This window comes from Bombus pyrosoma, linkage group LG14 (genome assembly GCF_014825855.1).
Source record: "Bombus pyrosoma isolate SC7728 linkage group LG14, ASM1482585v1, whole genome shotgun sequence".
NCBI lineage: Eukaryota > Metazoa > Arthropoda > Insecta > Hymenoptera > Apidae > Bombus > Bombus pyrosoma.
In genome coordinates, this window is record NC_057783.1 from 3801406 (window position 1) to 3824772 (window position 23367).

At 40.5% G+C, this 23367-nt stretch overlaps 1 protein-coding gene across 4 annotated transcripts in view; it reads right to left on the minus strand.

Moving 5' to 3' along the window:
• The window catches only part of LOC122574600 (zinc finger protein rotund-like), a 244176-nt gene extending 221058 nt beyond the window's left edge, over window positions 1-23118 (minus strand). For all 4 annotated transcript variants that reach the window (XM_043742334.1, XM_043742332.1, XM_043742333.1 and 1 more), the window contains exon 1: window positions 21222-23118. In XM_043742334.1, coding sequence (XP_043598269.1) covers window positions 21222-21398 — 177 coding nt within the window. In that variant the 5' untranslated portion in view covers window positions 21399-23118. The remainder of the gene's footprint in view (window positions 1-21221) is intronic.
• Between the last annotated feature and the right edge of the window lie 249 nt (window positions 23119-23367).

The window sequence follows — 23367 nt, forward strand, 5'->3', positions numbered from 1 at the left end:
TTGCGTGAAACCTGAATCACGTGGACCGAGTGGACCGAGACAGTACAATGGAATCTCGCACGCCAACGAGACATCTCAGCCGCATTTCGAGCTCATCCGTCCTGAACACGTGCTTTTGACGTTTCTCTACTCTTTCGTTCGAAATAATATCTTTCTCGTTCTTTCATATACCGATGCTGAAATCGATACTTGCTCTATCGATTCAGAAAGAATTATCGGAACTAAAGATACAATGAATGAAAAGATCGGAAGATTATTACTATCCCGAGAAGCCGAAGCATCTTGCATCTTAATAATCGAGGATTCTAAATTTGTCAGATTCGAAAATTTTGCAGATCCCAAAAATCCCAAGGTACCGAGACTTTAATGTTCCAGAATCTTCGGCATTTCGGTATTCGACGATTCGAGATTTTCCTAGAAATCAAAAATCTCGATAATTCCTAGTCTACGATGTTCCAAAATTCGCAAGATCCTAGACACTGCGAAATACAGACAGGACACCTTAATATTGCGGAACTCGAAAGTGCCAGGATCGCGGATTCAAAAGCTCGACAAATTTGAACTCTCCGAAGAATCCCAACACCCAAAGGGACCTAAAACAGTTCCTTACATTTTCTCTTTTACGTCGAAAAATGATGTTCCTTTGCTTGAACTCCCGCCAACGTGAACAAGACTCTCATTAACGCGAAGAAGATTGGCCCAGAAGTCGCAGAAAGTATCCATCCGATCAGTTTGACGCGCATATCGAGGTAACCAAACGGGACACGAAAAGGATGGCGAAAACTGGGAAAGGCCGAATGGTGGACAACGAGAAGAAACAAGAGCAGCAGAAGATAGTGGTATCTCCGTTTACATGCGGTGCATGCTCGCTTATCAACGGATATCGGATCTGCGAAATCTCCGTATCCTTATCTGTAATCTTAACAACTTCCCGGGGAGAGCCGAGCCCGGCCAGCTCGGTTTACCTGCCTGTTTTACCTGGACAACGAGATGGTGGCTTCGTCGCGTCGTGTTCCTCTCTGCTACACATGTGGACAAAGCCACGAGATGCCAGAGCGGAGATTACGCGCCGAGGGAGCACGCTGACACTTAACAGGACCCAATTAAACCCATTACACGATTAATTATCTAATTAATTAATACCTGACCGAACGTGAAGCGGTACGATCCGCCGAATTGAGAGGAACTACAACAGGTCTCCTTCCACCCATTTTATCTCCTTCTCTTTCCCTCTACGCAAGCGGTAAATAGACCGTGTCAAAATCCTTGCGGCTGCTCGGTGATAAATTTCTGCCGCCATCCAGGATAATTAACGCGACCCGGTGTTTAATTGAGTTACCGTGGTTAGGGGCTACCGTGCACCTTCGATTCTGCCCCGTTAGGCACCACGACGCTAGCCAGCACCGTGGATGATCAATTAGAACATTGGATCAATTAGAATACCTGGCTTCCTTCAGCTATAAGAAACGAACGTTTCCATCGTACTTGAAATAATTGAAATTTCGTTTGTTCACGAAGGTACAAATTTTCAACTGGTCCCGACTGATCGACACTTAGATATTAACAACTAACAATTGCTATGCAAATAGGCATCAACGAAGTAGAACAGTAACGTGATAAAGTGATACGATGATAAATGTACGAAGTAAGTAGATTGGAAATAATTAAAGATTACGATTGTTCGTAACTGATGTTTCTTTTTCTATGGAAATTTTCATCTTTGAACAAGATACAATTTTCGTATTACCGACGTTGATGCGGACGCATAATCTGCAAATCACACGACGTTACATAGAAAAAGAAACACCTATGAAAACTCGGTTCTCACAATTTTCCTCTTTTATCCCGCGTTAGTCATTTTCCCTGGTCTTATTCAAATTATGTGGCCATTATTACAATTACCTCGACTAACATTTATTCGATGACTACATCTTCTAATCCAAACGAAACTATACACCGTCTGGTTAATTGCGAAAAATGTTTCTCTTATGGCAATCCGCAATTACACAACGCGATACCAACGACAGAGAAACATGTGCGTCTGATGTTTATTCATGTTTCTTTTTCGCTCTCTACCCTCCATTGTCGGAGGGCTTCGAGGTCCCACGATGTATCGCGCGCGTAACTTATACCTCGTCCACACTGTCGACAGCTTTTCATTGCTGCTCGTGAGACGATACCGTCGGGGGTGTTATTGTATAAGTATAGCCTCGAGCCTGGCATTATTAGATTTACCCAGACAGTGTAATTAAGCAACAGCTAGAGAAACTTATCTCGTCTATTTCCTTGGAAATAAAAAAATTATTACATCGTCGAATGGTAACGCTTCAACGTCTGGCGTTATAATCGCGATACAGCGCTACTTTGAAGATCGTAGTAACAAAGACTTGAAGATAATTCGTCCGCAATTTTTTGACACTTTTTGCCGGACAGTTGGAAAGAAGACACTTTACTTGTACGAGTTCGGAATTTACGATATCTCCGAAAGGATTTTCCTGCGAGATATTCCGCAGATTATAAGAAACACTTGCGACAAACGCTTTGAACTTCTTAACGGGAGGTTTTGATACTTTGACGAGTAACCAAACGGCGATGAAACGATACGTTAACAAAATTTGGGGAACTTCAAAGGAATGAAAATGTAGGTAATTGTTGAGTAATGTTGAGTACTAGCTGTATTACAGAGAAGATTTTTGTATTACTCGATCAGAAATTGTAACAACCTTCGCGTGATCATTCTCGTACATAAAACTTTCTTTTTTCACAATTTCCGACGGTATTATACGATTTTATTTCCAAGCTTCAGCCTAAAATTATCGCTTTATTTTACTTAAAGTATTTTACGATCTTCGATGCCGTAAAATATAATCACCGTAGAAATCCTAAGTTTCTATATAAGTACGATACAATTTTCGCTACAATCGGACCGAATCGCCGTATTATTTGTGATTTGCCTACGATTCGGCACGAAGAAGCATCGACCTACCCAGCGATCGTGTTCGTAAAATTCTGACTTGGAAACGAGTATCTATGCGTAGGTCTTATTTTACCTAATACATAAGACGCTAAAATACAATCACCGTGAAAATCCTAAATCTCGATCTGCGTGCTCCGCAAGTACAATAAAACATTCGCTAAAATAGAATGAAATAAGCGTGTTGCTCAAGATTTGCCTACGATTCCGCGCATTCGACTCGAGGAAGCATCGATCTACCCAGTCTTTTTAAAATTCTGACTTGGAAACGAGTATCTACCTATGCGTAGGTCTCATTTTACCTAATACGTAAGACGCTAAAAATGTTCAATACGCTAAAATACAATCACCGTGAAAATCCTAAATCTGCATGCTGCGCAAGTACAATAAAATATTCGCTAAAATAGAATGAAATAACCGTGTTGCTCAAGATTTGCCTACGATTCCGCACATTCGACTCGAGGAAACATCAATCTACCCAGCGATCGTTTTTCTAAGCCACTAAAGAGGACGAAATAAGCGTTCCACTTGCTCCATGAAGGATCGATTCGCGGGCCATTCGTGACTAATAACTCGCCACTGGCCGGCGAGAAAATAACAATTGCTGCAAGATCGCGATGAAATCCGTGGCAATGTTTCAAATTCTTTCTACGGCCCTGGTGTGGTGCACACGCATCTGTCCGACTGTCAACGACCCCAGAAGACCGACAACGACGACTTCGCTGCCATTCTTCTCGCGTTTCCGTCCATCAATCCTAGAAACTCGGCGTCGACGTCGCTGGAATGCACGCAGAATATCGCCCCTCCTCATCTCACCCACAAACTCTCTGTATACCGTGTTTCTTTTTCGTAATAACGAGCGGAGGCAAGTTCGCGACCAAGCAAACACCGTCCTTCTCCACCGTCCATACGACTACGCCCCGTTCTTTCTCATTCGATCCAATTAAAAGTTTGCACGAGAGACCGGCCAACAGGCAGATAAGGGAAACACGGCTCTCGAATTGTTTCTGACGCGATATTTATTGCCCCGGGCTAGGAAATTTAGTGGCACTGGCTATACCGAGGTATATAAACCGTGTAAACGATTATTATGCGAATTAAAATTCTGCTTGTTGCAGTCGGAGGGTTTTCTCGTAGCGGAGCAAGTCGAAGGATTTCGAAAAGCAGCGATAAACGTGACACGTGCGTGAAACAATTATTTTTCATACAATTTTCGTGTAATTTCGTGTAAGTTTGAAATTAAGTTAACACTCGCGTAATACGAAGCTTCGAATTAAGCTGAAAGGGGATAATAATCTTTCAGGCTCGATTATGGTAGACGACTTATTGATTTGATCAGATTTGTAAAATTTAATATTTCGGTGAATTTTTGGTGAACTGACGTAAACGCGAGTAGAGTAGAATTTTCATCCGTGTCAATTTTAGTGTCACAATTTTCCCAAATTTTACATGTACGTACCATTTCGTGATATTCATCGAGTGAGAAATTGCGCCGCTCGAAACAATTGGAACAGTTTTATCGGAATCGTTGAAATTTTACGAAGAAAAATTTTAATCACAGTTGAATTGCAGCAGCATAGTAAATTTTGTTAAGCAGCTTGGAACATTATTTTTGTACTTCAATCGCTGATCGAATTAGGAGATCGTTTCCCTAATCATTTTAACTTTCATAGCGTACATATATTATTTCCTAAGCCGCGTGTACACTTCCATCTAAATCAACATAAATAACACTGAAACCTACAGTTACTCGTTTCCAAGCACGAAATCGTCTCGCAAATATAGAAAAGGAAAATTATTCTTCGAATAATCGATATACATAAAGTGAGACTTTTCCACTAAAATTGATTCAATTCTTAGTCGAAAGTGACGATACAAGAGGCATCTTTCGAGAGGAAAATTAATGTCGGGTCGAGTGGTAACGAGACGAGACACAGGAAAAATGAAAAAGCAGAGGTCTAATTGGGTTTCTTTGTACGGTACATCGACTAATTAAAGCGCTAAATAAAATTAACTGCTTGTCGATTAGGGTTTCATTTTTTTCTGCCGGTCTAGAAGACACGTTTATAGCCTCGTATAAATCCCGGGAATTGATTTTACGAGATTATTAATCATTGCTACCGAGGCAACGAGCGATAAATCTACGAAGATGAAATTTTTACTAGCGATAAAGAGTCTTTGTGTCGACGTATCCCGGACAAAGTCCATTTGTTCTAATTTTCACACATCGAAACCACCTTTTTCTACGTCGCCGCTGTTTCAAAGTTTCGCCATCTAACAGACGATCGTGAGCCATCGGTTTCCTTTCTACCTTCTTTGTGTCCCGAAAAGAAAAGAAAATATAAGTAATCGCTAGAAAGAAAGCTATTATACCATATTTAAATAAACGCACGGGTAATAGGACTAATTAGGAGGAAGAGTTTTCGAGCGAATGCAAATTCGTTGATGGTTCTCGAAATAGAAAACCATTTCCAAGAAACGTAGCGCGTATGAGGAATTAGAAATTCGCTTTGCATTTTCTACCGTTGCGTTGGTAACTACGCTGGTCTTTGTTAATAATTTATCGCCATTCGTGGAAACGATAATGGTCTGTATCTAATAGCGTGCAGGAATTTCGTTCTAACTGGAATTTAGTCAGTCAGTGGTATAAGACTGTTCGTAATCAGACACTAGAATCGGGCTCGCAATTAGCATGATCCAAACATAGCCGATTCGTCCGCCAGTTAACGCTACATACAACTATCGAACCTCTGAAAACGACGGATTTTAATTTTCTTGTTCTCGTAATTTGAAAAAATACACGGACGTTTTTCAACTTTGATTCACACACAAGCGTAATTACCTATATGGGTAGCCGCTCGTTTTCATCGTATTGCTTTCGTTGTAATTATTTTTTTGCAGCATATTTATTACGGTAGTTCCACTGTTGAAATTATTGAAAATTCCTAAAACAGCTTTTTGGTTCCGATCGACTATGAGAAACGTAACGAGAAATTTACAAAGTTTCTTTGCATTCGATCGAAACGCCGCGTGTTAAAAGAGCACATTAACCTCGTCCCTAATGGATAAATTTGTATTCTTCCTGAATTCTCGCCCAAGATTCAGTCGTTTTTACATATCGAAACGGTTCATAGACTGCTACGTATTCTACGCGCTCTTCCGTCCAATTTAAAAGCTATCAGATGCATCTGAATTGTATAAATCGACGATTCCATTCAAGACCCTAACATTCGATCCTCGTTACTCCAATCTTCGATATCTGTGGATTTCACCTGTACATTTTTCTCACGTAATTTCAAAGTTATCAATGTAACCGAAATAGGAGAAAAAATGAGCGACCGAATCGAATTTTCAACATCCACCGGCTCCTCCCAAACTCCAACGCATCCGCAACGACAAGAGCCGACTAATGAAAAACCGATCTGTCCAAACCGACTCTGCTCGTCCTATGCATCTTCGTTGCACGAAAATTCGCGTAGAAAGTAATCGAAACCGCGGTATCTAGAGACCACGTTCCCTTCATCCCTTCTGGATTCTGACCGGCGCTGCAAGCTCGAGAAACCACCCCAGCGAAAAAACAAAAAAAAAAAAAAAAGAAAGGAAAAGAAAAGAAATGGTCTCCGCGCGTCTGCTCCCCTGATCGTCCCAGCGACGCAGGGTATCCGGTGCATTTCGCTGTCGTGTGTTCGCGTGCAAGAGGCAGTAACCCTGAAGGTAAGGCGAAATGCCACCTGGCAGCTTTTTGTCGGCCCCTTACGCGAGATGCGATATCGTTTTTGCCCCGGTGTCCAAGTGGAGGAGCCGCCGCCGCCGGTGAACCCTCTCTTCTTGTTCCTCGTCACGACTCCCACTTCCGGTCCCGGTTAGGTCTGCCTAGGTGACCGTGGGCCAATGGCAACCATGCACCACGCCTCCCCCACCCACGCGCACCTGCGTTCACGCCCACCAATCGGAGGACGTGCTACCTGGTGAACCCGCGACCAAGCCGCACCGAGGGAAAGACGAGGAGAGAATATTCCGCAGCACGATGGAGAGGGAACACCGAGATCCAACAGAGAGGATGAAACGCGTCCTCCACTCGACGCGCACGCTCCGACCTCACCTTTCTCGCGCACTCTCTTCGTCCTCTTCCACGCTTCTTCTTTTTTCACCCTGGGCTACCTTCTTCTCGCGCAACCCTCTCCCAGCCACCGGCTTCGCTTCTTCATCTTGACCAGGCTCCACTCTCGATGATGTTTCCACGTCTCTTTGTTGGCCTTTCTATCGGAGCTCGCATGGAAACGCATTCTCTTTCTTCCTTTTTTTTTCTTCTGTTTTTCTTTCTTGTCTTTTTGCTTCGCTTTGACGTTAATTGGTTTGCGGTCGAAGGGTCTTTGTGGATGGAACAATAGGGGTTGTACGTGTCGTAGGGGTTGTAGGTGGTCGTAAGCATAGGCGAAGAGTGGTAGGATGATCTTGGTGAAGAGTTTTACGTAGATGGCGAAGAGCAGGTATGGAGAGAACGAGAAGTCATTAGGGATTGCAAGAAGAGGCTTCGTAGCGTCGATAGTAATTCTCTAATGATGACTTTCTTTTTTTTTTTTAGGTAAGGAAGAATGTGGTTAAGCGTTTTTAAAAGTTGCTGCATCGTACGAAACGTAGGATTATAGGATTGTATAAAAATTGGCAGTCAATGGATTGATTGGCGCAGCGAAAGAAGAGGCACCGATTCCGCTTCGACGAATTCCGACGCTACAAATTCTAAATGAACAGGACTTAGAAACGGTAAATACGGAGAGTATCAACGTTGATCTTCTTTTGTTCAACGCTGGAATTACAGAACCGATCGTGATAAGGCGCAAGAAGTTAACCCAGTGGAATAAGAACGTACGTAATCAGACACCGGTACGTCTCTCACGCATAGCACGACCCATACGTTGCGTGCAACTATCAGATCTATGAAAATCGCAGACTTTAAATTCGTTACCATCGCAATCGGTAAAAGACATGCCGCTGCCTTTGTCAAAAAATAATCCCGACTTTTATTAACATATTTATCGGAGTTGATTAATTTGCGAGAGAAAACGACGTTTCGTATGCGACAATTTAACAGCGACGCACGGAACAGGAAGACAAAAAGTGGCAAATTCGTAAATTAAAGCGAACCGTGGCGACTTTAATGTCGACATCCGCGTCCCACGGATAAAAATCGCTCGGCCGCGGGAAAGGGATAAAAATCGTCGCGCCTTGAACTTAACCGTGGCTCTCGTACGAGGGAGGAGCACGAGTGACTCGGCTTCACGGCCATTTTTGCAACGGACCGGGCAAAAAGGCCCTCGCGGCCGCCAAATTTGGAAAGCTGGCTGGGCCCAGCAGCGGCCTTTTACGGGGGACCACCGGTCGCCAATGGCCGCCTTCAACTTGAAAAATCTCACCGGTCTGCGAAACCATTCGATTCGTGTTCTAACGCCTACGACATCGCGCCTGTTCTTTTACACGACGCTCCACACGCCTTGGTACGCGTCTCTAAAAGTTTTCAACGATCAACCGTCGTCCGCGGAATTTCACTGGGAATTATGGAATTTGCGGCTCGAGACTCGCGGACGACCACGTTCCCTGCATTTCTGCGCCGAGTAGATCACTTTTGCCGTTTGCGAAACAGCCTTCGTCGAGGTTGATTTACAAGAGACTTTTACTGGCCGTTGAAAGACTCCGCTAGCTTTTCCTCGTAGCTGTGCGACGTACAGCGACGATTAAAATTGTTTGAAATTATTTTCTTCATGAGAAGAGAGTCGATGGTTTCTAATTGGAAACGTTCGAATGGACGAATCTACTGTGGCTGAATGTGCCGTGGCTGAATCTACTGCAGCTGAATCTATTGGGTTGGCAACTAAGTGATTGCGGATTTTGTCATTAGGTGGCATTGACAAAATCCGCAATCACTTAGTTGCCAACCCAATACTATAGATTGATACGATCGAGTCACTCGATTTCGGTGATGCCGCAGCAACAATTGTTATTTTCGTAAAGTGATAGAATTGTTCGCAAGTTCCCTACTCTTGGAGGAATGTGAATATTTTCCGAGTCGTAACGAAAGCACATTTGGGAATATCGGGATAAGGAGACTCTGGTATTTTCACCAAAAATTGTACACAAAGTTGTGCAAAGCTGGTTATTCCAATAACAGGACGAAGTAACAAAATTCTGTATATTTTACAAAATAGAAAATTGCGTTTTTCGAATCTTCTTGCCACATTGCCAACTATACTCAACTTCTCTTAAATATATTATAGACAAATTAAATAAATTGCAGGAAGAAAACAAATAACTTTGTATTAACGCTACATAATTTTAGACAAATTCTCAAGTTTGAAACGATATAAAAATCCATTCTAATTAATTCTACGGTCTTGCAATAATTTATCCACCAACGTTACTTATTTCATTTTCGAAAAAGATACACGTAAGTGTACACCACTGTTTCGTCGCGTCATTCGCGCAACAAAGACGTTCAAAGGTCGCTAAAACGCTGGATGAGGGAAAACAATCGCGAAGATCGTTGTATGTGGAAAAAAGTGGCGAAAAAGATATTTAATACACACGTATGAATTTCGCAGGATTCACGGGAGGCGAATTTCATCGGAGGAAACGGCCACCACTTCCGCGTGCCTGCAACTCCACGTTAATACGGTGTTTTTCTTACAATTAGCTAAACGAGCCGCATTCTCCGCCCCCATCTAAGCCGCCGACAGAGATTTTCCAAGCGGAAAAATCAACACGGCCAGTTAATTTCATTCAGATTTATGAGAATTAATGAACGCGTCTCGATCCCTTTAATTTCCTTTTACGGCGAGCTAAGCCAGACAGTCCCACGAGTTTTCCAGCTTGCGGAGGTCGTCGACATGGCCAACCTGCCGCTGGATAACGAAACTGTCCATTCTTCTTTTTTCTTTTTTCTTTTTTCTACGAACAAGAATTCTTCTAATCCATCTCGATTTCTTATTTCTGGAAATATTAATCTCCATTGCAAAACAAAGATGGTAGTAAAAAATATTAATTAATTCTCATAACTAGAGTTATTTTGCAAACGATAATTGATTTTTTGCGACAATATGCAAACTATCAGTGTCTATAATGTTTCAAAGCTGCCACGTTTGCATACCTTTGCATCTAATTATCGATGTCTTTCGAACGTAAGGAAAACTACGTATCAATAATATACAATCGTTTTTCTGCAATAAATTCTACGTGTATACGATGTTGTTTACAGATAGTTACTTTTAATATCACTGGCTAAAAGAAATTATTTATCTATGATTTACTATAATCCAGCTATTATTTAAAAGTATCACAGACTCGTCCAACATATGCATAAAAAGTAATTTACTATAACTCGGATATACATAAAATTGCTTATCTATCATTTACTATAATTTACTATAATTTAACTATTATCTGAAATTATTATTACACGCAGCTATTACATACATTGCATTATTATATACGGCTGTTACATTCTTACCGCAGGTACTTCGTAGTAAATTATAGATCAGTAATTTTCCATATGTACGCACGCATTATGTCGTACGCGGGGAATTTATCAAACAGCGACGATCGAGCAACTCGAGAAGCCAGAAAATTCGACAGAGGCAAGTTCGATAATCCAGCAAGATCCAGGTGAAATGATCGAAAGGGAGAACAAGGATGAAGTAAAAAGCCAAGAAGTTTGCGCAAGATAGCATCGTGATAAGACCAAAAACGGCTAAGGGGGACGAAAAGCCTAGTAAAAACGGCGACTAATGTCGAGCTTTCCGCTTCGTGGTACCAGGAATGATCGCACTTACGGTCGCCGAGCGGAAAAGTGGTGAGACAGGACGAAGGGGAAATTGGTTGCACGTTGCACTTTCAGAGGCTTTTTGTCAGTCAGCTCCGACCGTGGAGCCAATGAAGTTCTCTTTCGTTCGGTCTCTATGCTCCTCTCTTCTCTTTTCTACCTTCGTCTCCACATACGTCCATCTCTCGTTCGTATTAGTAACAACTACCAGATCTTCTACGTGACGATGATCAAGATAAGATCCTCGGAAGGTAAATTTTTCGCCATCGATATTGTCATTTTTGGTCGATTTCCCCGTTTCAGTATCAATGTCGTCTATATTTGTGTTAGCTAGTGCGATCACCGCTACATCCGAGTAAGTTTTGACTTTGAAATAGTTTCGTACGTATACGTGAATCGCTATTTTTCTCAAAGAAATAATCTACTACGCGTGATAAGTTCATTTAACGGTCATGGCCAAATAATGTTGCTGTTTCTTTCGACCATTATTTTTTGAAAAAAAAAAAAGAAATACATTTAAATCGCTGACGCAATTGACGCATGATAAATCAGAAACATATTTATGAATATTTATCCGAGTAGATTGACACAGTCAGTTCACTTGACATAGTCCAACAATTAACTATTTCAAAATAGCTTCGGGCTGTATACCTACGTAAAATGATGTGTCATTTTTCAAAGGATATTTAAACAACGCTGGACATGTATCTAACACGAGAATAAAACGATCAATCTCAGTCGTTGCTGATGAATTTACAGTTTCGTGCTCCGCGATTCTTCACAGTCTTCCTCTTCTATTTTTCACAGTGGCACTTGGAATATGAAATATTTAAAAATCAACGCAACGAAAATATATCCAATTAGATGAACTAAGACGTCTAACGAAGACGCCAAGACATAAACGTCGGGCGTAAACGCGTGATTCTCGAGAATAAAAGTGAGATCTCTGAATAGAACGTCGAGTGAGAACCGAGACACAATGATTTAATTATCGAAAGAAAAAAAGAAAAAAAGAAAAAAATAAAAAAAAAGCAAGGATAGAGAGACACGGAAAGGAAGAAAAGAATAGACAGAGAATCAGAGAGTGCGGCGATCGTAAAGCTTATAACCGCTATCGATAGCCGCCATTATCATAAAAATATGAGAATTCAACGTTGACCGGAGATCACGGGGAACGATTGCCCGTAAGCATGGCAATTAGTCACGGCCTTATGACCCGGTGCGCACACGTTACACCGTAATTATTCTCATAATCTGCTGTCATCGCGTTTTCCCGGTAATCGTTCGCATTAAATTCATCTCGGAGCGCGGTTCAAGTGCGAGCCACGAGCCGTGGAAGCTCGGGCGAGTGCGAACGCGAATGGAGAAGGCTAGCAGAGAGACCTAAACGAAGCAAGAGGCTCGCAACGGGATACATAATATACATAATTAAAAAAGAAACAGACAAAGGGCGGCTAACTAGCCTGGCAATTACACGTTGCAACCGGGGAGATACGAATTCATCTCTCGTCGCCTTTATTCAATTAACCTACGAACTGAGAATCCACGCACCGTGAATGTACGTGACAAACTTCGTCTATTTTTTCTTTTCTTTTTTTTTTTTTTTTTTCTTTGGAAAATCGCTCTTGTTTCTTGAAGAAAGAATTTATTCCACACATCAGACGTGCTATCCGTAAGAGTTTATCTTTTCTTATCTGGCGATATAGACAGGTATGATTTAATTAGGCCGAGAGACTTTGCGATTAACGTTAGGAAAGTTAATCCCAGTACTAATTAATAAAATTAATAATAAAATTAATATCAAACCCAGTACTATCGACGAGGAAGAGAATAAGAATTTTGATAGCTTCTAGCGTTTGGGAAATATACTTTTTTTATTGTTTAGTATGAAAGTCTTCCTTCCAGTTGAGAAAATTTCTCAGCATTAAAAGGGTCGATATTATAATTTTAATAATAATAATTTTAATAAATAAAGAATATAGTAAGAATATTGATATTTTTCCAGCACTTTGAATATGTATTAGATTGTCCGAAAAGTATCTTTCTTTCGCAAACGTTTTTACAACAAACGTGAAACCAAGCCAGTGAAATGTCACGGTGTTTATCTCAACAACACAAAATGTATCGTACGTAATTCGACAAAGTAATATAAAATAAAAAACGTTATGCGTTTATTATTTCCTCATAAAATAAAAGAGACTTTTCGGACAACCTAATATTTGCTTCTTGTCTCGTACTGCGAATGCTCCCTTCGTACAAGGGCAGAAAATACGTCGTAGAAGAAAAATTAGATTTATCATTTAACAAAAGGGAAAAAGAAAAAATAATGAAGAAAATAACGGTATGGAGAATTATTTGTAAAAGAGGGGAGATTATCGCGAAAGAAATTATTTTTGAAGAGACTTGAACGCCGCGCAAATCTTGTGCACGTAATTAAGTAGTAAGCGACTACTTGCAACAACTTGGTAGGACTTTAATGAGCGTGCTTGACGAAAGGGAAAAGAAAGTTTGTTTGCTAAAACGAGCTGCAGGATGCGCGAAAGACGCAACGCGTTTCGTAATTCTTGATTCAAACGGCGCGCGGTTTAACCCAGTTTCGCTCGATTTCCTAATTTTTCTTGCCATTCCATCGTCGCAGGTAATTTCACGACGCACGAGCAATTTACGTTACGAGAAACGAACGAACAGAAATAAAAAAAAAGGCATATCGTTAGGTTAAAATTCTCTATGCTGTGAATTGTATTAGGTTTGTCCGAGAAGTTTCTTTCGTTTTAGAAGGAAATAATACACGCACAATGTTTGTTGTTTTGTATTAGTTTATTGAATTATGAGGGAACATAATAATAGAAATAGAGCGAAATAGATCATAGCTCATTCAGTGAAATAATATAAAAGAGAAATTGTTGCTCATCTGTTACCACCTTATGAAACGAAAGAAACTTTTCGGACAACCTAATAATAAAAGGAAACTCGGTGTTTGTTTCAATGAACAGCAAGAAGATCATTTTCTTCCTCGTGAGTATTCATGGTCTTCGGATCGAACAAATTCTTCGTTCGTATCGAAAAAAAATTATATCGGAAAACTTAAAGAAATTATTGAATTATATAATTCATAGTGGAAACCGTGGACAAAACTTGTGATATCGATATATCTATATACCTATGAATTAATAACAGTCGTAACTGTTAATTAGAACAAGTGAGAAAAAGTAATTACCCACGCTGCCTATGCAAAAAAGCTCCGCTCCAAAATTAACTCTTAATCGCGCTCGTACGACTGTCACGATAAAGAGAGGGAGAGGAAAAAAATCAAACTGAAGTAAGAAAACGTGCTCCATTAAAAACTGTTACATATGCGTTATTAACTCTTTTTTTTTTCAGCATACAAAAAAAGAACCGTTTAGAATTATAACATTGTGTTGGTTTTTTGTCACCTCGCGGAGATTTCTTGTAAATCGCTCGCAAAAGGAAAACGGAGAGACTTCACAGCAATTTGCACTTTTTTTTTCTTTCTTTTGCCACCAAATACATTAATTGAAGCGTTGTTTAAGCACAGAATCGATAGAGAGAAAAAGGATGAAAGAAACTTTCTGCTCATAAAATATCGGCAAAGAAAATTATTGAACGTAAAGGCGCAGGCAGAAAAAAGTGCGACGTAAAGGTGTTATCTGTCGATCATTTAAATCGATTAATTGTTTGGAATTATGATCGATACTAGAATGCAATCAATGTTGCCGGCATTTAATCGTCGTCGTTAACTATTAACGATCGCGTTAGATCGACATTAAAACTAATAATGTGTCTGTGCTATGGTAAAAAACACTGTGTTACCTTAACGAATTGAATCTGTTCTAGCGACACTGCACTTCACGCGAAACCGTACAATTATTTTTTAAGCGCACGATCTAACGACGGGGTAAAGTGCATCCTGGCGATATTCTGACTTTTATTCGCATTCAATATGAAATATTTATTTTTCATGCATAGGAGAACAGCTTATAACAAGGATATTATCTTCTAAATGAAATTCGCTAGCATCTTGTAACGATCAACGTTCGTCAATCTTTCCACGAAATAATAATAAAATATCAAAACCAGATAGAAAATAGCGAAATGTTAAAAAACCGGTTAAAGGATACAAAAGGAGATAAAAATCCTATTCGTGAAAATGTTCGTACATTCTACAACGAGAATATTATTTTTTAAGTAACGTTCGCCAGTTCCACGTTACAATTCCGTCGATATTTTTCATAAAACGATAGCAAAATATCGAAGCCAGATGGAAAGTATTAGAGATGCAAGAAAGGATAAAAATCCTTCAATAAAGTGACCTTCCATCGTATCAGCCGGTGGCAACACCTTCGTCGATCTTTTCAGGTCGCGTAAAAAGCGAAGGAGCAACAAAGATCCGTGCAAATTCCAAGTCCGCTTCTAATCAATTTCCACGACTCCTGCTCTCCACATACCGTTACATTCCTATCGGAGAAAAAATGGAGAAAAAATGGCCGCTTTCTAGTTGGTCAGGCGAAAAACCGTATGCAACCGAGCTAACTGCGAAGGATCGTTCGCAACTTTTTACCGGCAAATCATTTTCACAGGTTGACACGCCGGATTATTTTCTTACTACAGTTACCGGTTGCACAGACGTTTTTCAACAACAACGTGCAACAAGCGAAAAAATCCCGCGATAGTACATAGGCGAATCGATTAATTACAAAGTAGCTGGCGAATCGACGACACGAGCATCGTGTTCGACGGCAATCGAACCACCTCAGCCGTGAACAACGCTGTCCATAGAGTGTGGCGAACACCTTCTTCTCGAATATTTCTTTCTACGTTTGCGGAATCGTTGCCGGAAAGTGGAAGAATTCGCGGGCAACACGGTTGGGTAATTGATAGACCGGCTGCACATATTTTTTCTCTTTTCTCTCCAATGAAAGATCCTTTCTACGAGTTCTTCTTATCTTTCCAAGGTATAGGAATTATGCTTTTAATTTGTATAACATTTCACTTTGACGGTGATTACGTCTATTTGGGTTAAATTCTATGAAATAGATCGAAGGATAATTTGAGGAATTGTTTTGAGGAAGTCGTTGGGAATTAAAGTTGTTCTTATCTCTCGCGTTAGGAAGCTTGGAATATTCTGATTCGTGGATTTTTGTTCTTATGGCGAAATCTTTTATCGTGACGATAACTAAACGAGTCGTTAAATCATTTTTGTATAGAGAAAGAGGACAAATTATTTACAAACGAGATAAAACTTATCTGCAATTCTACGATCAATTCGCGATCTATCTGATTCTAAATATATATCGTCGGAAAATGTAGTCACAGCGTGAGAATAAAAGGCTTAAGATATTCTATTCTTTATGTAACCATTCTATAATCGGTTTTACATTGCTATTTCTGTCTTGCGATTCTTTATAGACATCTCCGAACGCTATAATTAGAACTTTGCTTCCTACATCCTGCGTAAATCTATCGATTAAGATATTCTAATCTTTTCGTCTATCCTATCTATAAGCTTCGCTGTGAGTTCATTTCCGCGTTATCGTTCGCAGAAATCTTCGAATATTTAAACTTTCATGTACGCTGTGTACATTTGCAAATACCCCAACGAATCGTTTATCTTCATCAAGTTTCTATAAATTTCGCTATCGGTTCGTGTCCGACCATTCGCCATGAAAATCGTCGAATATCCGAATATTTACATCGCACGTCACATACGAATCTCGAAACGTTCAAGCGGTTTGTACGTACGACAGATCTGATCGGACGAAAAGAAAAACTAGAAGTCCTCCAAATTTGTCTGTTTCAGAAGGTGAAAAACGCCAAAGCGGAAGACTGGAGCGATGAGGATGGAAAATAGCTGCCTATCAGCTGCGATCGAGAAACATTTCACGGCATTTCTGTCGTCTGCATATTGTACGACATTAATTACAGAAACGGCGCAATCATTCATTCCAGCGGAATGATGCAAAATAGCACGCGGAACTCGGTGCAACGCGATGAATGTCCGGCGATTAACATTCGAAGTATCAGGTTCACTGCTACCGCGTGATAATCTCGATATTAATCTTCGTCTTCGAAGACGTACAATGCCATTATTGTCTCGGGCAGCACGATAATTTGCGAATGGTAAAAACTGGACGCGAGTCGTCCCCGCTTTTTTTATTCTTTTTTTTTCTTTCTTTTTTTTTTCAACGGTGCGCGACACACCAGGGAAAGAAACCGAGAGGGTGAACGACCCCGTGTTATTTCGTGAAACGTCGCAAGACCGGCTCAAACTTTCAAACACAGACTTAATGAACGATGCATAATTTTCGCGCTCCTATTTTTTTGGGCACTCCTCCCCAACCGGATTTTTCTTCGGCCACGAGGAAATAAATTACAGGTTGATTATGGTTGCTCGTTCCCACGGCAAGGATAAAGGCGTACAACTACCACACAGGATAAATATTTTCCAACGTCCTGCGAAATTCATTCGACGCGAAGACTCCAAAGCTTCGCCCCAAAGCGAAACGATAATAAACATCGAAGCACCAAATTTCTGGAAACATTTACGCGAGTATTTAGGTATTAAAAATTGTTTCCAACTTCGACCAGCGAAATTCGAAATTGTTCTCGATCGAAGAAAGATTTTCTGATAAGCAAAATGATATCTAGAAATACAACTTTCGAGTGAAACGACGTTCGCAACGATCGAGCATACAATCCGTTGAAAAATTCATCGGATTTTCGTTCAAACCTTTTCCAACACTGCCATAACCTTCTCGTAAGAAAACTCTAAGGTTGTCTATTTAATCGGAAAATACGAAGCTTCGATGAAAAGTAAATTGGAACAAAGATGAATAAATTCTCCTTGGGAACGCTGGTCACAAAGCAGTGGACTCGTTTCGTTAAACGGGACGTTCAAATAAATCACCGTTTGATGTTTGTATTAAAATTTATGTTCGAAGGATAACTAAAGGGAAAGGACTTCAGCGACGGAACAAGAATTATAGGCACCAGAATAAATTATAAGACGAATTAGTTGGAAACTATCGTAGCTACTTTATCGAGTGCAGTGTAATCTGGATGATTTAACAGCAACTTGCAGTACCTCCAAAGAGCAGTTCCAATACTCCAATTTAGAAAATGGCTATTGATTTTCTAATTGCGTTTGATTTACACTGTATAACGCCTCTGAGATAATCACGTTTTCTGCGACGAAATGGATTCATGCACTGAAAGCGTTGCTTCCATTCATTTTAACGTTTCATCGTCCCATCGATTTTACTGTTTTTAGCGTCAGAACGCTGTAATTTCCGACCAACGATTTACACGTCCTCAACGGTATATCATTTCGGGTGCTCGAACGATTCGTCTTGGAGTACGATGCGCGCAAAATTTGTTAATGCTAGTTCGCTATACTTGAGACAAATTAAAATTCCACGTGCGAAATGAAAAGAGGAAATCTATCGTCAAGTTTTGTATCGTTCTGAGCGATTCAGAGGATTCAAGAATATTCGTGTTCCATCGATTCGGAAGTAATATGCATACAAAATGTTAACAACAATTCGCTATACCTTTAGAAGATAACATTCAACAGGAAAAAATACCTGTAATTGGAGAAGGAAGCTAATGGCAAATTTTCTGTTTCACTCTGTGAAATTCCGAACGGACGATTCACACATTTTCGGGAGCATTCTACTTGCAAAGCTTGAACGATCCTTCGAAAAGTGTCAAACTACCAGACTTACTAGAGAAATTTTTTCACAACGATGCCAAGTGTTTCGACAACATGGTATTGAGAACAAGAAAGTACCTTTCACAGAAAAAGAAAGGAACGAGCGCGAAATTTCCCAATGTTCTCTAAAATTCATTCAACATGAAGAAGCAGCTATCTCTCAACAGGAAAGAAACAATAACATTAAAATGTTTCTCCAAACATTCGTACGGAATATTTGCGAATAACAAAGAAGGCACAGCGTACAATATCTAACGAGACAATTTATCGATACAAGAGCCGAGTATTCGAATCGAGGATTCCTAAACAACGTGAAACATTCCGCTAGCTTCGACAACGAAACGATGGATTTCCCTTGTATATAAAAATGTATCTGCCTGCCCTTCGTTTCTTCGCGATTGCACAAGCACCTTGGTATGGGAATTCGTTACCGAGAAACGATATTGCGCTCAGTAACGGGAAAAATGAAACGCACAGATTCCATAGCGATTCGCAGCATCGCCTCTTAATAAATCAAACGTGGAATCAACGATGCTGTTTATACGGAGAAACCAAAAGCGAGGGAATTCGCTTCCTGCCAGCGATACGTCTGTTTTGGAACAAAGAATGTAAATCGAAGAGGTATCGAACTAAGGTGAAACAAAAACAAAGCAACCGATGGACAAACAGGTCGACTTCGACCGTACAGCGGATAACTTTTCAAAAAAAGTAACAATACAATAGATGTCAGAATTCGTAAGGAATTTGTAGAGAATCGTTAAATTGTTTTAGGTAATTGATAGGAATGTAAGGGACAAGATGTGCAGGAAATGTTAAACATCGTTCTGTTAAGAAAATAGGATCATATTGTATTTTATAGGTGTGTTTATAAAGTGATGTTTATAATGGCTGAATATTTGTTTAGTTTAGAAAGTATGAAATAAAATTGACTCTGCTTGGTAGAATATATCACTCGTTCCTATTTACGAACTTGTTAATAATCTCGGATTTTATTTTATCCGGCAAATTAAACATTTCTACTCGTCCAAGTTATTCGTATTAATAATTGATTCGTTCGTTAATAGAAATTTGTTATCTCGTTAAAGCGATATCATAATCGTTGTACACGTTCATCGATCTTGCTAATTGCGATTAAATAATTTTCCGAAATTATTACTTTTTCTACAGCCTGCAACGTTGATAGGCAAGAAATTATCAAATTAACAAGCTGAAATTAAAATCCCCTTGCCTGTAGTAATTTATCGATGCCTATGATTCTAAATGTATGTATATAAACATCGTTTGGAGTTGAATAATAACAGGTGCTCGAAAAAGAACGTATGTTCCAAGAATTTCTTTATGCTGTTAAAAACCTTGCTCCAAAAGCGTGGCTGATAAAAACCAAGCAGATGAGTTAACGCGTGAAACAGGAAAGCTTATGAAGGGTTGTTTCATTCAGAATCTTGTTTGAAACCTACTATTATTCAATTCTCACCGATTACGCTCAATTTTTGGCTTCTCTTCCATCGGCTAACTCATCTGCGAATAGTCAACCCTTTGAGCGTGGAATTTATTCGTTCATTCTGTGCAAAGTACGATTGAATATACAAGTTGAAAATCTTTGATTTTTATTGCAATTAAAAATTACTCGTTCGATCGACTCTCGTTGCTCTACGAAGGTTTAATAAAATTCTATGTACAAAATTACATACATTCTGAATGAATAATAAAATTCGGGAAGAACACATTTCCCTGTGAATATTTATTAGCTACACTAATTTGCTGTGTCATGTTATTATATTGTTGCAGATTAGAGATAAACGTTCGAGAGACGCTCTGATTTTCTAGGAAACGAGCAACATCAACATCAACACCGATACGTTGCCTCAGCTTCATAACTACTTTCCACTATGGAGAAACAATAGGTTAAAGTCCTGGACTTTCGTATCAAAACACGCTAGACATCTAAAAAGTAAACACAGCGAGAATTCTAAAACTTAAGAAAAAAAGGATAGGCAAATTTTCTGTATTTATTTATCCTTTATATTCTTCAGAAAATAAATCTCAAGCTGCGAGTAAGCTACAGTTTCTTCTGCTAATTTACCCTCTTGTTCGCTCAATTACGATTAAATATAGAGAGCAATAATAGCTCAAGTACAATCCTATTCAAATATTAATAGGAACCACTCTATATGTCCTATCCTATTTTTCTATTTTCATAAAGAAACGTTGTATAATTATCAACGCGTGTCACTGCAACGTTAGAACGTACAGCTTCTATCGAAGCCCTCGATTAAGAACAAATTCTGCATATTTTTACTATATTTATTCAATGTTCATACAGAAACGATATTTTATAATTTAATCGATGTAAAATTACTGATTCATTTAAAACGTTCTATTAGCGATAGAACGGACAGTTTCATACACAATTAAGAACTCTATCTATATATATTAAGATATAAGCAAGCTGTTTCCATCGTGTTTCCATGATGAAAAAATATTGCATAACTTCACCGCCATTTTTAAGAAAGAATCTCTTCTACTAAATACTACATACTAATTTCTAATAAATCATTAAAAACCCTCTATAAACAACGAGGGAATTCCACGCTCAGCGGGTCAATCATAGGAAATCAGAGCTTCTACTATTTGAAAAAAGAAAAAAAGAAGAACAAGTACTTAAAAGAAATGAGAAATATAATATGAAATTTGATTGAACTTACCTTACTCTGGACATAGTCGAGGGCCAGCATGCAATCCGAATATCCGGTCTCGGTTTTGATAGTGGTGCCGCCTTGTCCTGGGCCGGTAGAGCAGAACCCGGAACCAACGACTCCGACGGGTCCTCCGAGGCCGGCTGCCGCCGCCGCGGCGACGCTGTCCCGATACCACGGATACATTTCTCACTAGAACACCTTATACAGTCACCTGATTGCGTATCCGCGTCCAAACACTCGATTTCGCTCGATTAAAAATTCGTCTGGCACCGTAGAATAGTCCCGAGGCGCCACGGTTCCTTCTTACGTCACTGCGAGCACTTGGCCGCACTTCCGATACCGATTTTTACCTCCGACCGTTTTCAGATGCAACCTGATCCACGTAGATTCCTACCAACGCTGATAATCGTCGCCTTTCTTCTCTCTCTTTTTCTCCGTCTGTTTCTTCTCGAAACCAGAAATACGGATAATAAGTACACCTTCTCCCTTCTTCCTTAGTTTCTCTTCCTCTAAATGTAGAAAACAGTAGCTTCTGAAAGCTACACAATTACTAGCAAGTGTATCTTCTAAGAAGTGTCTAAGAAAATTCACTGGACTCCGATATAGAGCGTCGCGTCCCTTTTCCACGCATCTCGGTTACTTTACGCGTTATGGGAATTTTCGATTCCAACACGCGATACTTGATATTAAGAGGCACGCACTGTTTCGATATATATGATATATATAATCGCGTATATTTAATTTGCCATTGTAACACTACGTGCTACGCTGTGAACAACCGAACCGAAACTATGGATAACTTCGTGCACGATGTAAACACACCGTGTCGGTTACAGACGGCGTCAAGGGTGAACCGCACTGGCCTAATGTTTTCGCCGTTCTATCTCTCTCTCTCCTGCGTGGTGCGTGATTGGCTCGCGGCCTTCGATCGAGTCTCTACTAGCGAAAACCGTTTACCTTAAAAATATCGTTCCTCGGTCGATGACTAGATTATTATCTACTATCCTTTCTCTCTATTCTACTTATATGTCCCTTTATATCTGTCTTTTCCTTTCTTCCTCGATGTCACACGTACGCGTATACACAATCGATTCGCACTTTTCTCGCGAAAAGTCTCGATCGAACGTGAAGATTATTGCACAAATATTGTAATAATTAGTCGCGGTATTCGTAATATTGCACTTCGGACAAAACTGCACTTTTATTTAATTTACGTTCTCTGATGACGTCCCCGTGATCGGCTCCGTCGACAGCTGGACTCCGCTCCCCACTGTCATCGCAATCCTCCTCAACGCGTCAACATCGACTGTCACTCTTTATAGGTTAGAAGCTCGCACGGTATGCTTCAGCACGGTATATACGCTCGTACGTTCCATGATCGCGTTCCTCGAGTGCCAGGAAGCGCAGGATGACTCGCGAGATTCCTCCGAGACCCTACCGGCTTACCGTCAAAACGACAACCACCTCCTGTACAACGGTCCATGCATCGAGGCTGCTGCATTTCATGATAACAGTAACTCGAAACCATTCACCTGTTCTTCAAGTATTCTTCTACTCTTCCTCGTCGTAGTACACTTCGTCTCAATGATCGTCTTGGCTCACTGTGTCAGAGATTCGAACGCCCAAATCCGCAGGGAGGGTGGTATCGCAACCGCGGCCATCTTACCGGCGACGAAAAGTGGCGGGAAAACGATGCCACCGGAAAAGCGACCGAGATTTTTTCTCGCCGGCTTCCTCTCGTTTCTTCTGTCGATCGACCAGCTTCCCTCGGTGCTCAGGTAGCACGCGTCTCCTCCTGGAAAACGGAGACCACCCTTTGATCGTACGTTTCTTTTTTTCTGGCGTTGCGACGAGCGAGGAAAAAACAGAACCGGCGGGGCCCGGAAATCGTGAACCGTGGACCGCGGACGCGGTTGCAGCACTGACGCGGGAGTCGCGATTCGAACAACCGTTCGGCCGCCCTCGGTTTCATTCGGCCGCCCTCGGCTCTGCCCCTCGCAATACATCGCGAGTCGCTCGTGCTGCGTGGATTAAGGTGGGGGTAACGAGCCGCCGCGGTGGGATTAGGAGGCAGTGTGGGGGAACGGGCGGGTTTTCTCTCTCTCTTATTAACCCCTTCTCTTTCCTATTAGCTCCTTCCTTGTCACTCCTG